The sequence below is a fragment of the Brassica rapa genome, chromosome A09 (genome assembly GCF_000309985.2).
Source record: "Brassica rapa cultivar Chiifu-401-42 chromosome A09, CAAS_Brap_v3.01, whole genome shotgun sequence".
NCBI classification, from domain to species: domain Eukaryota; kingdom Viridiplantae; phylum Streptophyta; class Magnoliopsida; order Brassicales; family Brassicaceae; genus Brassica; species Brassica rapa.
This window is the reverse complement of record NC_024803.2, coordinates 19,328,065-19,344,506: the sequence shown is the minus strand read 5'-3', so window position 1 is coordinate 19,344,506 and position 16,442 is coordinate 19,328,065. Positions and strand designations below refer to the sequence as shown.

General features: G+C 32.8%; 1 protein-coding gene and 2 long non-coding RNA genes across 3 annotated transcripts; 1 reads left to right on the top strand and 2 right to left on the bottom strand.

The window, feature by feature from the left end:
- Positions 1 to 1,507: 1,507 nt before the first annotated feature.
- LOC103838903 (B-box zinc finger protein 23) lies at positions 1,508 to 5,016 on the bottom strand. The gene is given in 2 exon segments (XM_033279317.1): positions 1,508 to 2,057; positions 2,113 to 5,016. Coding segments are annotated over 2 exon segments (489 nt in total). The 5' UTR covers positions 2,317 to 5,016; the 3' UTR covers positions 1,508 to 1,772.
- A 289-nt stretch (positions 5,017 to 5,305) lies between these two features.
- LOC103864033 lies at positions 5,306 to 7,904 on the top strand. The gene is made up of 2 exons (XR_632157.2): positions 5,306 to 6,222; positions 6,575 to 7,904. It is a non-coding gene; the product is annotated as an uncharacterized LOC103864033 (long non-coding RNA).
- Positions 6,966 to 11,525, bottom strand: LOC117128014. The gene is made up of 3 exons (XR_004451097.1): positions 7,932 to 11,525; positions 7,549 to 7,646; positions 6,966 to 7,220 (listed from the first exon to the last, which is right to left on the bottom strand). It is a non-coding gene; the product is annotated as an uncharacterized LOC117128014 (long non-coding RNA).
- Between the last annotated feature and the right edge of the window lie 4,917 nt (positions 11,526 to 16,442).

Here is a 16,442-nt window from a genome sequence, read left to right as displayed (position 1 = left end):
CCTTTGTGATCTTCATCAAAATGTTTAACCCCCGTGCCATCCAAAAGCGACTGAATTCTGTTTTTTCATTCTCCTTGATCTTCATCAAAATGTTTATCAAATGTGAACCTTCCTTTCTTCCTCACTCTTGATGGAACCAGATTCATCATGTTACAATGAATTTTTATTTCTCAATGTTAAATTTTTAAATCAATTTAAATTTAAAATTTTGAATTTTATTATGTAGTTTACTCCCGTTAAAAAGTGACGAATGTACGAAGTAGGTTTCATAAGCAAATCTTTAGCATCCACTCCCGCTTCTTTTTGTTCTGACGTTTCTGAAGTTGAAGATGATCATCGAGGAATGAGCTCGTTTGATTCGTGCACAAAACAGTCGGCTCGAAAGCCATGATGCTCGGTTGAGAGTCATGATGATAAGATCGAGAAGTTGCGATGTCTACAAAAGATTTGACCTTGGCAACAATTCTTCAGACCTCTATTGTTGCTTTCTAGGAACACTCTTAAGCCGCAACAACGATTCTGAAGAAGTTACTTTTTTTCTATCTTATTTTATAACTTCTGTTTATTTTACTGTGCTTGTAATGAATTTAAAACTTCTTTTACTTTATTTTACTTTATTTATATTAAAATATATATTTTAAATTATAATTTTATTAGTGTTTATTTTTTTTTTGTATATGTAATTTATAAATTTCTGGCAAAATTGTGAGGTTTTTGCTAAGCATTTAAAAAGTTATCACCCAAACTTCTCTCAAATTTTCTAGGGAATTAGGAGACACTTAAACAACTTTCTCGCAATTCTATTGTAATTGTACGAGGGATTTGCGATGAAAATATTTAGGGACACCTAATTTTCTAGCAAATTTTCGAGAGACTTAGGATGGCATCCGCATTCACCATATCCACATTCACCATTTACCTAGAAAATTTGCAAGGTTAATTTGTGTCTCGCAATTCTCTTGCAAATTTGCATGGAAAAATATTTTTTGTTCATTATAAGTACAAATCTAACTATATATTTCTTATGATTTGAATTCTTGATATGATTTTTATTATATATATATATAAATATATTCTGATTTTATATAGTAAAATCTTATGTTTTCCAAAAAAAAATTTAAAATCAAATATTTAATATAATTTTGTTAGTTTTGTAGTTTAAAATTTTTAATAAAAAAATCTAAATTTATAATCATAGTTTTGTTACGTTTTATTTTTAATTTAGAAATTTAATAAAAATAAATTACAAATAATAATTTAATTGAATCGAATTTTTACTGTAAAAAGTTTGACGTCTTTGCTATTTATGTACTCATCTCTCCACAACTTCACTTCTAATACATTGTATTCATTAATTTTTTTTAGTGTAAAATAAAATTTCAAGTTTGATATGTTAATGTTGTTTGTTTGACGGTTACAAGTGATAATTTGAAAGTTCAAAATTTAAAATACGTTTGTGTGTTACTTTCAAGATTTAAAATATGATTTTCCATTTAATTTTGAAGTCATGTTTTTTTTTTTTTTTTTTTTGGTCAAAGAAGTCATGTTTTATTTTTGCTCGGATAAACCACAAATATGATACTCAGTTGCTCAAAAAAAAAAATGATTACTCAACATCTCTTCTGAGTGGAATAATATATGCATATAACATATGTATAACTATGTACCTATATAGACTTCATTACATAAACTGTTATTATTAGACATCAATATCCAGTAGTTTGTCACTTAGTCTACAAACATGAATGGACCATCCATGATTTTGTGTATCTTTAAGGACTTAAGATGACAGAAGGAGTCTTGTCTGTCTCACCTGAGTTTCCGGCTTCATTCTCCTCACTGGAATATTGACTATTCAAAGAAGCTTTTGACTGAATCTGGTAAGTTTCGGAGCTAAGATTAGTGCTGCATCCGGAGCTTTTAGTCAAAGACTGATCAGAAGCTTGGACTCCAGAAAGTAGAAATCTTTGGTGGGAGTTGCAAATGTGAATGGCTCCATCACAGTCATTACAGAGCAATGCTCTGTCATCTAAGCAGAAGAAGTACCCTTTTCTCTCCTACATATTTATATGTGTTCGAGTCAATTGGTAAAACACCTCTGCGAGTGTTAACAGAGATGATGGAAACAAACCTTCATAGAGGAGCTGTAGATGATGTGGTGGATGAAGGTTTCTGTAGAGGAACTCGGTGATGCCTCTGGAAAAGTTTATTAGCTTCATGAACCGTAATGTCACATGGCTTGCAAAGAGCAGCTTCATCTGAACAGCAAAGTACTTCTGCTTCAGCTTTTTCACACACTTCACACTGTATCTTCATCCTTCAAGTTTCTAATACAAAGACACATAACATGTTCCTTAACATTATTAAGAAGTAGGACAAGGAGAGAATCTAAGAGAATTGGAATAAGAAAGAACAAACTTGAATAGGTTCACATGCTGAGGTTAGACCAACTTTGTGGGTGGCATTTAAGTCAATAAATGTTCTGCTACCGAAGTCCCCATGACATGATTCTCCAGAAGCTTGTGTACTACTTGTTTCCTTTTGAGATATAAATTGGCAGACAAAACAACAAGCTTCTCTTAATGCACAAGCATGGCAAGCCAAAAGAAATGAGAGGACCACACTATGCAAAACTAAGATTGGGGGATAAAGTGAATGACCATAGGCAATGGAGATCCAACACCCTAAAACGTCAGGAGCTCATGGCACACTCACACTCCCCATCCCTTTCCCATGCGTAGACAAAGGTCTATGACTCGTCAACATTCCCATCTCTTGATTGATCAAACGCAGTAATTGTAATGGGCCAAAGAAAATAGGCCTGCACAGAAAAAAGTGTCATGGGCTAGTCCAATTTTCTTTAGTCTTGCCATATTTGTTACATGAAATATCAGGAAATGAGGGGAGACTCTCAAAGACACACAGCCTATCCAACGTGTAATAACATAATCCTTGTTCAAAGTTACGCTAGGGGTAACGCTCGACCCGGACCTAGCACCGAATCAATTAATCGGAGATTACGCGGGGATTAATCGGGACCTAGTTTTAGCACTGTTATAGCTATATATGAATATATATACCTTCTTTTTAATAGGAATACCAATAAACTACGTAGTATAGTGGTTTGCTACTGTTTTTGTCATTCCTATAGGTCATGGGTTCGAAGGAAAAATGGAAAGATCATTATTTATCATATATATTTTTTCATTTAAACATAGAGAATGACACGAAAGTCATTTTCCCTGTCATCTTCCTAAAAATCCTACTATGAGTTATGTATTTTATTTTTTTGACGTCAACCATTCTTTTTTTTTTTCAAAATATTTTGTCAATTTCTTTTGATATTTTTCATAAACGGTTGATGTTCTATCTATCCAAACACATGAACACAGCTTTTGATGAGCTTATTAGTGTTAATTAAATTTAAGCAATACTCCAGCTGTTGAAACTACAAGAAGTAAAAGATCCTTTAAAGCAACTATGCAGATACAAAGAGATTGGCTGTTTAAGCTAGAGAATATTCCAGAAACACGATGGGATCACTGTTTAGAAACGAAGACGACGACAGCACCAGCTAAAGAGAAGAACGGAGCAGACATAGAAATTTTTTGATTTTGATTAATCGGCTTCCGAAAATTATAAGCCGCGTTTTTCGTATTCTATTCTCTAGGTGCAGATTACGCGTGACACTGTTCAACACAGCCAAATTGATGATAATCGCCACGTTCATCAACTGTGTAGCGTGCAGGCGGCAGAAAAATCGGCTAGGCGGCCACAATTTAGTAAGATATCCATAGCCAAAAAGCTAGAACAATCTGAATCTCTACAAAAATCTACCAATAGATATTTCAAGAACCTGCTGCATTCTTTCAAAGTGCACATATATATAAACTAGAGAACTGGATCTTATCTTCATATTTTTGAATCAGATTTGGTTCGCTTCTTTGGATTCGGTGTATTTTCCCAGCACTAATATGTATTAACTTAGTGTTTTGACTTAAGGATTTATCGTGCTATTATTTTTCTTAAATTAAGGAGGTGATTTGTTAAAATACTTTGGTTTGGGTCAGATTCAGTTTTTGAACCCATTTGGATATTTAATCAATTTATATTTGGGTTCGGTACTATTCAAATCGGATTTTGTTTGTTTCTTCGGATTCGGGGTTTTTACCCAGCGTTAATATATGGTAATTTAGTGATTTGACTTAAAGATTAAATTTGTTATTATTTTTCTTAAATTAAGGAGGTGATTTTGTTGAAATTTTATGTTGGTTAACATTTGATTATACAAATAATTTAGTTCAATCAAACACAATTTATAATAATTTTAGCCAAATAAAATTTGTTTAATCTAATTTATTAATTTTGAGTTTCATTGCATTTTCTAACATTGTAGTTATCAAAGTGTATTATTAAGAAATATACATGCTTAATTGTGCTTTAGAAATTTCATATTAAACATTAGGATTAATAAATTTCTATAAAAAAGTTATGTAGTAATGATTATATATACCACAATTTTTTAGGGATTTATATAGGTTACATTTTTTGTGAAAACATATTACACATTTGGTCCATCTAATATCAAATTATCTAATCTATTAAAATTGGAGTACAAATTGAAATGAACCCTCAGTTTTCCTTAAATATTACAAGTCTATGCCACTAGCTTAAATCATATTTAACACTTAAATCAAACCATTTAGATCTAATTTAAATAACTAACCAAACCGTACATAGTAGTTAACCAAACAAACGTCAATTCAATAACATTCCTAAAACAAGAATTAATTAAAAATCTTAACCATTCATTATCTCTTCCTATAAGCAATCCAAACTCTTATAAATTTGAAATCATACCAAAAATACAATGGCATCTTCTTATACTACACTGATCCACTATAAAATTATAACCTTGGCAAATATAAACCATATAATTATCATATATTCAGTCAATAAAAATTCAACAAAGAACATATTATTAGTTCATTACTCTCCGGATTACAAAGTGAGCATAAAAACTAAGAAAAAAACAATTTTTATCATTTGAATACCTTTTTCATGGATAACTCCAATTATTATTACATATTGAACCATTTGATCAAATATCAAACAATAAAAAATTTCTATATCACAAGCATTTGGTCAATATCGACCAACAAACCTTCTCACGATACAATTTTGAAAATATAATAATACATAATTAGTTATATGGTAAATATTAAAATAAATATTTACTAATAATAAAAATAAATAATCCTTTCGAAACATAAAGAAAAATAAACACCTGCACGGACGTGCGGGTTAAAGTCTAGTAGCTATTTAAAATTTCTTATTTATCCTATAAATAATATTTTCGTTTATAGATTAGGCCAATCAAATAAACACATTATTATTTGTCCAGAAACAATACTTTTGATGGCATTTGATTGAATTATTGGAATAACATAAGAGAGATACAATATATATATATATATATATGAATGAGAAATTGCACCGTACACACAAGACATATACGCTAATTAGGTAGATGCACTATTTACATTATCGAGGATGTCAGGAGGTGTTAGTTTTACATTTCTAACCTTGCTCACTTCATATTCACATCAACCGGTTACCTACTGTTCTTGTAATATAATTTACTTCTTTAATTATTTATTTTTTATTACCCAATCCAACACGTTACCTTTTTTGTGTCAGGCACGTAGATTTTTTTCGGTTATCGAAACTCGGTTATTGGCTTCGTAGTTGTGCATATCAAAAGTCTCTCACTTCATCCCCTTTTATATTAAGTTCTGTTGATCCATTGTTCTACTTCAATTCAACCATTTTAAATTAGATCCCAATTTTATACTTCAATTCAAAAATAAATTCAGATGGATGGAAGCGATGAACCTCCCTCTCCGCCCCCGTTTCCTCCTAGAATGTTTGCGCTAGGCGATGAACCTGTCGGCGTTACTCCTTACCACAAACCTACATGCATTCGGAAAATTCTCAACGCCCTCGAACCAGATGAAGCTCAGACTATCAGGGAGACCCAGTTCGGAAAGCTTGTCGAAATTGCAGACAAACCCTCGTTTTCTGGCCGGTTTGGTCCGTTCCTGTTATCCCGACAATTGAAGGTGGCGAAGAAGCACGAAGTTCGGTTTCTATTTGCTGGCAAACCGGTTAGATTCTCACAATTGAAGGTGACGGACCGACAATACAGGTGGAGAAGACATGGTAAGCCATCCTCCTTTTCTCCAGAATTATCCATATTTTTATTTGGATTTTGGCATATTAATATTAGCAACAATGCACTCCATAATAAATTGCTACGAATGTACTTAGCTTTTATTCATAAAGATTGCACACTATGTTTTGTTTGATCTGCCAAAGACGTTTGTTTCCCGTTTTGTTTGGATTTTAATTTGCTCATGTTAGCAACATACTTTTGCTCACTACCTTGCTATGAATTTTCTTAGCTTCTATTTATAAATATTGCTCTCATTATGTTTTGTTTGAACTCTACAAATTGCAACACATTTTCTTGTTTTTATTTTTTTTAACATTGCTATTCATGTAAATGTTTCAGATTCCAGTTACCGACAATCGTGAGGCTGAAGAAATCCGTGAGGGTGATGGGACCGACAATACAGGTGGAGAAGACATGGAAAGACATCCTCGTTAGTTTCAGAATCGTCCAAATTTATATTTGGATTTTGAAATACTAATATTAGCAACAATACACTCCACACTACCTACATTGCTACGACTGTACTTAGCTTCTATTCAGAAAGATTGCAGACACCATGTTTTGTTTGGACAGTCAATGATGTTTGTGTCCCTTTTTGTACTGATTTATCTATATATAATAACGAATCCTTGTTCTCCCTTATCAACTTCCTTTTTGTAGCGATGACACTCCATAGCTAACTTTAAATATACTCATCCAGTATTATTCTTAGCCGGCTACAAACGATTCAAAGACGTTAACTTAAATAATTGGCCACAATGACAATGGAGCAAACTAATATTTTAGTTAACTAGACAGCTTCTGTAACTAGTATTAATAAAATATCACGAAACAAGATTCTGTAACTACAAAGTCTACAATCAATACACAGAAACGGAGGAGTGGTATTGGTTTTGTTAACTAGACAGCTTTTTATGGTGAGAGTTTGCTTGTTGGCTTCCTTTTATAGACAAACCCCGTTAGCAGTTGAGAGTTGACGCTACACCTGCATAAAAAAGTGTTACACGGTCACTAAACGGTATAGCTTACAATACTTTATTTAACGCGCTAACATATCTAACAAATCTTCGACACCAATATTTGCTAACTAATTTAATATTTTAACACAGGACCAGTGCAAAGTTTCCTTTAGTTTGTTAATAACTTTTTTAGCATATGCAATAATCTTCCGATATACATGCTAAAAATTCTAGAATATCTATTTAACATTCTTTTTAGCGGTTATTACTTTTTAAAGCTGGTTACCTTAGATTTTTGTTTGCTAACCTAAACCCAAAAACATGCTAACTTTTTGCTAAATTTGCTTGATTTACCCAAAGGTAAGCCGTTGCCGGACGGTCTAATCGGTATTCCACCGAAAACATACCGGAGACAGGAAAACGCGACAGAGAGAATTTGGCTTCCACAATAGCTTGATTCAGCACAGACGAAATCAAAAACAACGCTTCAGAACATCAAACCCAGAACCAATCGAATCAAACAAATAAAAGCAAACGAAAGTCTCAAATCCTTGCATGCAAATCAAAAGCTTGAAGATGATTGAACCCTAACAGAGAGGGCAGGATGAAACAAATCGATCTAAGATTTTGATCCGATTGAAACCTTTCTAAAAGAGAAGCGAGGTTGATTCAGAGAAACTAAAAAAAAAACAAATAAAAAAAAAACAAAACCAGACAAGACATTGCCGAAGACAAACCTGATATACGGGTTGAAAACCTCACCAGATTGATCAAGCATGGGAAATAACGCAATTCCCTCTCTCTCAAAAATAATAGAGGGAAGAAAGAGAGAGAGATCTATTGCTTTTCGCTAATTACTTTTTATTTCATTTAGCTTATGACCTATTATCACCGGTTTTGTCGTGATCTCTTTTTTATAGACATAAGGTCAGTTTTGACATTTTCTCTATGTTGGATCCCCACAACTTTTGTGTCATAGGCATTTGCCTAATTTGCTACTTCTTATATGATATTGGGCTAATTCACTCTATGTGAATGAGTAATAGATGAAGAAAAATGTAATGAAAAACATTTGTCTTTCGTTACTATTTGATAGATTAAGCCCGTCAAATAAACACATTATTATTTGTCCATTATTATTTGAAGACATACTATAAACAGAGCCGTGTCTTTGATTAGTATAAAAATAATTTAATTTTCTATTGTTCTTCTATTCGTAGATATATAACCAACGTTGTTTTAGTTGTACGTGACGACGTTTGTTTAGTTTAAGTAGTTCGGTGCATTTGATTTTTTTTTTTTAACGCTGATTTATTATGATATTACAATTATGATATAAGAAAGATTATATAGACGATTCGACAACCGACAATACTACCTGCCTTATGAACGTGAAATATTATTGTAATATGTCTGAAAGAGTCCAAAACTTATGATAATCTTTTAACAATAAATTAAAAATAAGATCCTAAATAATATATTAGAATATACAGATTTAAGAGTATTACTTAAAAAAAAAACTAGACCTTTTTGAAATTGTTGATTAGTTTAAGTATTAAAGTAGATATTGTTAAATTAATTCTTTTATGATTCATCAAAAATGAATCCTTTAACCATATGATTCTTTGATTGAATATACTTAAGCGGAAGTGTACCTCCTGGAACTCCTTTGGTTTTTATATCTATTGTAGTTTCATCTATTCATCTATGATTTTCTATGACAACTATCATGTTTGAATAGATTCACCTTGTTAGATTTAGGGTTTAGATAGTCACGAGGGATTAGCCCGAAAAAATAGAACTGCTAAGTTGTTAGGATATCAATCAATTGAACTGTTCTTCAATGTATGTGTTCTAAAGTAGCTAACTAGGACTTTGTCTATAGATAATTGGGCGCAAGCGGAAGCATGGTCCTTTGTCTGATCTAGTTTACATTGTGCTAGGATTGACCTAATGAACAAGTCAAACTCGTGCGGTAAAGCTTGCTAGAAGGAACGTCGATTGAAAACTCAGTAGTTGTATCGACCGACAAACTGAAAGGTGTATCGATCGATAATCCATAATTGGTATCGATCAACACTTTCTCAAGACCAACAAGCGACAACTGAGGTCTTAGATCTAGAAAATAGATAATATAAACAATCGGAAGTTGATAAACTTTTACTTAGTTTGAGTTTTAGAATATCCTACCTTAGCATCTATACCATTATAATCATGATTGCTTGAATAGAAACCCTAAGTCTAATGAACCATCCTTCCATCAAACAACTCATCAATTTACTAAACAACTACCTTGTTCACTATGTTCTGGTATTTACTGCTTTATAATCTATTAGCCTAGCTTAATCAATAACTATTTAGATCTAGTGTGTTCTAGCTCCTTGTGAATTTGATCCTTAAATGCTATAACTCTACCTCATATTTGAAAGAGTACAAATCACTTATTAGGATAATTTGAATGATATCACAGGTAGATCGAACCTGAAATGTGTTCACATCCCAAGTCTTTTAATATTTTCCATTCAAATGAAAGACAAACTAAATAAATTAGGCCCATGTTTAGTGTCCCATGTACACCAAACAAGTTTCCATGCTGTGAGAAATACCAACACCACATTTTAATTTCTTGATTAATTTTTGTTGGTCGGCAAAAAAACATTTATTATACCAATAGTTTACAAAACTACAAAAAGAAATTTTTGGGGGATTTTAATTTTTTTTATTTACCCGGACATAACCAACAATGTTGGAATAGGCTTAATTAAGAGTTCCTATCTGAATCGTAAGTATTATAAATAAAACCTCAAACGATTGTAACCAGAAAACAAGAAAGAGACTACTATACCTTTGACCTCGCTTACAACTATTGGAGGATTTGAAATGAGATGAGGCAACGAAAGTGACTTTGTTTCATATTGTTTTCTTAAGTTAGACCATATGGAGCGTTGAATGGTGTAGCAGCCCTTATGGCGTCGCTCAGTTTTTTCCCCCAGCTGATCAAGTGATAATTTCGTTGATATCGCTATACCAAAAAGCCGCAACTAACGGGCAAAGTTGAATTGCTTATTGGACTTATCGCAAGTGCGGTTAGAGATTACCTCTATTTTTAATTGATTTAAACAACTAACGGGCAAAGTTGAATTGCTTATTGGACTTATCGCAAGTGCGGTTAGAGATTACCTTCTATTTTTAATTGATTTAAACTTACTAGTGTTTTTTCGCGCTTCATATACATGCCTAGAGTGATATGGGTTTTAGCGATTTCACACAATAAGATAACATTTTTTAGTTTTAGTTGAGAATATGTGTGAAATCCATTTAGTATTCTGGGAAGCGTATTATTGGATGAAGATGAATGTATAGATGTTGGAAAAATGTAAGTGGTTGAAGAAGAAAGTATTATTGGATGAAGATGAATCTATAGATGTTGGAAAAATGTAAGTGGTTGAAGAAGAAAGTACCATGCACACCTACCACTACACTCCAATTTAGTGGGAAATTTAAAGAACAACCCGGAAACCACAAGTATGCATTCATGACTCAACTTTAAGCTCATGGTGTTAAATATATATTCAAGATATGAAGGTGCCTGGCCCTAATGATTTATATTTATATATATATATATATATATATATATATATTATGCTTAGAAGACCTCTCTTTACCAAAAAAAAAGTGAACTATATCGTACTTGTGGATAATTATAATCAGCTGCTTGTATGATAATTGGCTGAAAATTGTAAAGTTCCTTTATAATCTCTTATATATTAATTGAGAAAAATTACGACATTGTTTTGTAGTCATGTGTCACCATGAGAATGACATTCAGAATTCTTAGATAAATGGGTTGGTTCATCTTAACTTATATTATACTTTTTATTAAACTAACTATTAAATTGATAAATAGTGTACAAAAAAATATTCTCGAACTTCCTTAAATAAAAGCTTTCCTTAAATAAAAGCTACAGAATTGTCTAATATAGTTAACATATATATGACAATTAATGATATGAATAATAAATATTTGAGAATAATTTTTGTATCTGAGCTCTTTTTTGTTAAATTTTATATTATTAACATATATTAAACGACCACATTAATCATATTAATCACATTAACCATATTAGAGAAATATGATGGTCCATCTTACCTTATATTATATTTTTTATTAAACTAACTATTAAATTGATAAATAGTGTACAAAAGAATATTCTCGCACTTTTCTTAAATAAAAACTACAAAATTACTTAATATGATTAACGTATATATGACAATTAATGATTATGAATAATAAATATTTGATAATAATTTTTGTATCTTAGCTCTTTTTTGTTAAATTTTATATTTTGAAAGATATTAAACAACCACATTAATCATATAATAAACAAAATTAAATTTTTTCTTATATGTTATATTTTGAATTTTTAAAACGACTATAAATTAATAAACGTTAAATGTCTCACACTAAAATTTTGTGATCAATGGTTTAACTTGTTTTTGGTAATAACAAGATACAAATGATCATAAATCGTATGAATATGAAGTCTCATTTACTAGACATTCATATTATATATTAATGTAGTTTAAAATTAAACTATATAACATAGAAAAATACTTAGATATGATAATTTTGAAATTTTGTATTGAAAAAATAGTGAAACCTTGATATTTTAATTTTGAAATTTGCATTAAAAAAATTGCATATTAAAAATTTTGTGTTTATGACATGAGTATGAATTCTCAATAATAAATATTTACATTAAAATATACTATTTATCTATGTTCATGGCATTGAAATTTAGTTATATGCCATATAAAATAAATAAAATAATTTTTTTATTTACTAAAAAGTATCGTAAATAAATAAGGTGTATTGTTTTGATTTATGTGTTTACTCTAATTTAATTATATATATAATACGTAAATAAATACAAATATATAATAATAGATAAAAAATATTTTTATATATAACATTCATCCCGTGCAATTGTACGGGTTTTAAACTAGTAAGTTAGTATTGCTATTGTATCGATGTAGCCATTAAATACCAGATGGAATAAAATAACTGCAGGAAGCGTTTATGTCAGGTCATATATATGTCCAAAATTACCCTAATCCGGTCCCTAATGACAACCAATGCCCTGAATTCATATTCTGACCAGTTTTTACGTCCGAGTTAGCTTATTATCGCCTCTTGCATATTTATTCTAACAGCTGGATTTTAGTCCATTATCCCAGGATATGCAAAATTTGCGCTGATGCCATAGCAAGTCAGGTTAGAACCAAAGTCATGTTTTAGTTTTGTTAATTTTTTAAATGTCTTGAATTTTTACTCACCGGTAAAAGGGTATTGTCCCTCCATCGAGGTCATACAACCCCCACTGGAGCGATCGGATGTTTTCACTCGCGTACAGTTACCGGTTCATCAAAGTGCTCGTGATACTCAAAGTAGTGACCGTAACTATCATCAGTCTTCGCTGATGAAAAGGGAGATGTATTCTCGCAATTCGCAAGAGTATGAGACCAGACCGGATCTGCGTAATAGGTTTGGCGAGAGCAACAACAACTACTCCCGTTCATGGGGGAAGGATCGAAGTGACAGAAGTCATGTGGGTAGGAGCGATAGGTATGGTGGTGGACATGCTCGTACGGGGCCGTATGATCGCAATGAAGGACGGTCGTGGCGAGTTAAACCAAAACTCAATAATGCAACAGATTCTGAGCTGAATGGTAATGGAGTGGCTAACAAGAGGAATGAGATTGTTCCATATGAACATTTCTTAGGCGCGGGATCTCACGATCCTTTGATCTCTGGTAATGATCTCTCGAATAGGGAGGAAAAGAAAGAGGACACGCCTGGTACTAGGAAGCTGGCTAGTGCAATTGTCACTCCGTCACGAGTGAGATCTTCAGAAAACGTGACAGTTCGGGGCAGGGTTGACGATGTTGCAGATGGAAGGCTTCTCACATTCTCTCCACAAGCAAGAGGCCCCGTGGATGATCAGATTATCGGAGCTTTAAGTGATATGGACCTTGTCGATCAACAGGACAGCGGCTTAATGGATACGTACGCTAATGAGGATGATCTATTGGGTGATGAGCTCATGGAGATGGAAGGAGACGCGTTGTTGAACGCTGAGCGTGCTAATGTTGATGAGAAAAAGAAGGCGAAACACAAGAGGCTCGGCATCAGGAGAAGTGCCCCGTTGGGTAGTTCAAGCCGGAAGTTTGAGATCCTCCGTCGGGGCTCTCCAAGTAAAAGAACGGCTCGTTCTGGTTCACTTGCATCAGAGAGAGTTGACAAGTCGGGACCATACCGGTCAGTTTCAAAAAAAAGAGTCAAACGGGTCAAAAGGTGATGGTTCGATGAGGTCCAAAAACTCATCCCACCGTTATCAATGAGGACACTCAGTTGGAACTGTCGAGGGATTGGAAACGACCTCACAGTTCGACGCCTTACGGAGATGTGTCGGAAGCATCACCCAGGATTTGTGTTTCTTTCTGAGACGAAGACACAATATACTCGCTTATTTATGTTTAGCTTAGCGATTAACACCCTAGAACCCTAGACAAGCTAGCCGACTATTCAGCCATTGAACAAGATGAAACATACATGATAGCACTACAAGAAAACACAAGTTTAGCGAGGAAAACTTAACGAGGAAAACTAATCCTCGTAAATTTACGTCGAATTTACGAGGAACTTACAAGGAAATATAAAATCAACGTTATTTCCTCGTAAAATAACGACAAAATCATTTTGTCGTAAAGTCGATGTAATGTCACGTGGCTTTTACGAGGAAATACGCTTTCTTTGTAAACTCGACGTAAATGTAGTGTGTACTTTACCAGAAAATATTTTACGTTTACTTAGCGAGTAAATTTTGAATCCACCAACTTTGTAGTTGTAACACGTTTTTTCGGCAACCTAGCTTTATTTTTGAATCCACCAACTTTATTTTTGCAGGTACAACAAATTCGAGCCTTTCATCTTAGTTTCACAAGCAGACTAAGTTAGCTTCCTTCCATACCCTCGGATGAGAGAATCGGGAATACATTCGTTAGCCATGATCAAAGTTACACCTCGAGGACGAATCATCAGGGGAGAAGAACCACCATTGCAAGAAGAACAGATAAATGAAGTCGAGGAACCTGAACAAGAAATTGATGACATCCTTCTCATTGATCCGCATAATCACGAGTACGAAGATCTTACCAACGATGCCACAGACGAAGCTGTTGAAGACGAGTTTAATGAAAATGATGATGTTTCTAGTGATGATGAGAATGTCGATGTATCCGATTGATGTATTTGTTTTTAATAAGATTGATTTTCAGACTTAATGCATGTGATTTGATGGATTTAATCATGAAAAACTATTTATATAATTTGATTTTGTGTAAGCTAATGGGAGTTTGTATTAGAAATAAGAGATTGAGATTATAAGTTAAGGAATTGTGGTTTTAGAATTTGGGGTTTTGAATGGAAAAAATAGATTGAGGTTAAAGGAAAGATGGGTTTGGGGTTTGGAATATATGAAGTAGAAGATAAGGAAGATGGGGTTTGGGGTTTGGGGTTTTGGATTTTAGGGATTTAAACATAATCCTCGTAATTTCCTCGTAAAATAACGATGAAATTAAAAAATAAAGAACGTGGGACTCGTTAATTCCACGTAAGCAGAAATCGTCGTAAAGACCTTGTAACCGGAAATCGCGGGCCTTTCTATTTCCTCATAAAATAAAAACACGGGCCTTGCTATTTCCTCGTAACTTAATGCATGTGATTTGATGGATTTAATCATGAAAAACTATTTATATTATTTGATTTTGTGTATGATAATGGGAGTTTATATTAGAAATAAGAGATTGAGATTATAAGTTAAGGAATTGTGGTTTTAGAATTTGGGTTTTGGAATTGAAAGAATAGATTGAGGTTAAAGGGAAGATGGGTTTGGGGTTTGGAATATATGAAGTAGAAGATAAGGAAGGTGGGGTTTGGGGTTTCGGATTTTAGGGATTTAAACATAATCCTCGTAATTTCCTCGTAATTTTACGAGGAAATTACGACGAAATTAAAAAATAAAGAATGTGGGACTCGTTAATTCCACGTAAGCAGAAATCATCGTAAAGACCTCGTAACCGGAAAACACGGGCCTTGCTATTTCCTCGTAAAATAAAATTACGGGCCTTGCTATTTCCTCGTAATTTAACGTGGGCTTTACGAGGAAACAAAATGCGGGCCTTTGTAATTCCTCGTAAATTTATGAGGAAATTACGAGGATATCTAATCTCGTATATATACTCGCGAGCGCTCACATTTTCATTTCGTCTCAACTTCCTCTCCACTTCCTCTCTATTTCGTAGCAATGGTAACTCTCTCTAATTTGATTATTTTAGGATAGATTAGGTGGTTAGTGTAGAGAATTTAGATAGGTTTACGGATTTTATGTTAATTACTGTTGATTAGGTGATTAATGTAGGGAATTTAGCTAGATTTATAGAAATTGTTAATTATAGAATTTGTTAATACTGTTGATGTTAACTTCAAAGATTAAATTTTTTTGCAGGGCCTTCGAAGGAACATGCTTACTCTCCATTACATAACTTGGCGGATGTTGCGAGGAGGAGTGAGGAATTCTACCAGGCGATGAATGACCCTTAGTTTTTTTTCCGATTGTTGTATTATAAATTCAAAAATTATTTATATATAAAATATTTTCGTATTGATTTTTATTTTAAATTATAATTTTAAGTTGTCACCAATTTGTTTTAAGTTGGAAGTCAATCTAGATTAAAATGGTATCAGAGCCCGATTCAAATAATCAAACCCAATCCATTATCGATTAAGCCCAAAGTCGGCCCATCGATCAAGCTCAAAGTCGACCTATCGATCCTTGCCCAAATATTTCAAAATTGACACTCAAAGAACCAACATCTCGAAGAAACATATTATGGACAAATGTTTTACTTCGAAAATTAGAAAAAATTCTAACTAATATATAAGATAAATAGACCAATTCAATTATCACCAATTAATTTAGGCAGGAAGACTATCTATCTAACATATTACTAGATTTGATAAGTGGCTTCGAATATCACCTGTTATCTTTTTTCGCTTGATTTATAGTATATTATGGAAATAATATAATGGATCTAGATGATATATTTGCCCTCGTTTTTGTTTGTTATTTGGGTTGTAACCCGAATATTTGTGAATGATATACTTGGATAATGATTGAATTGCCGTA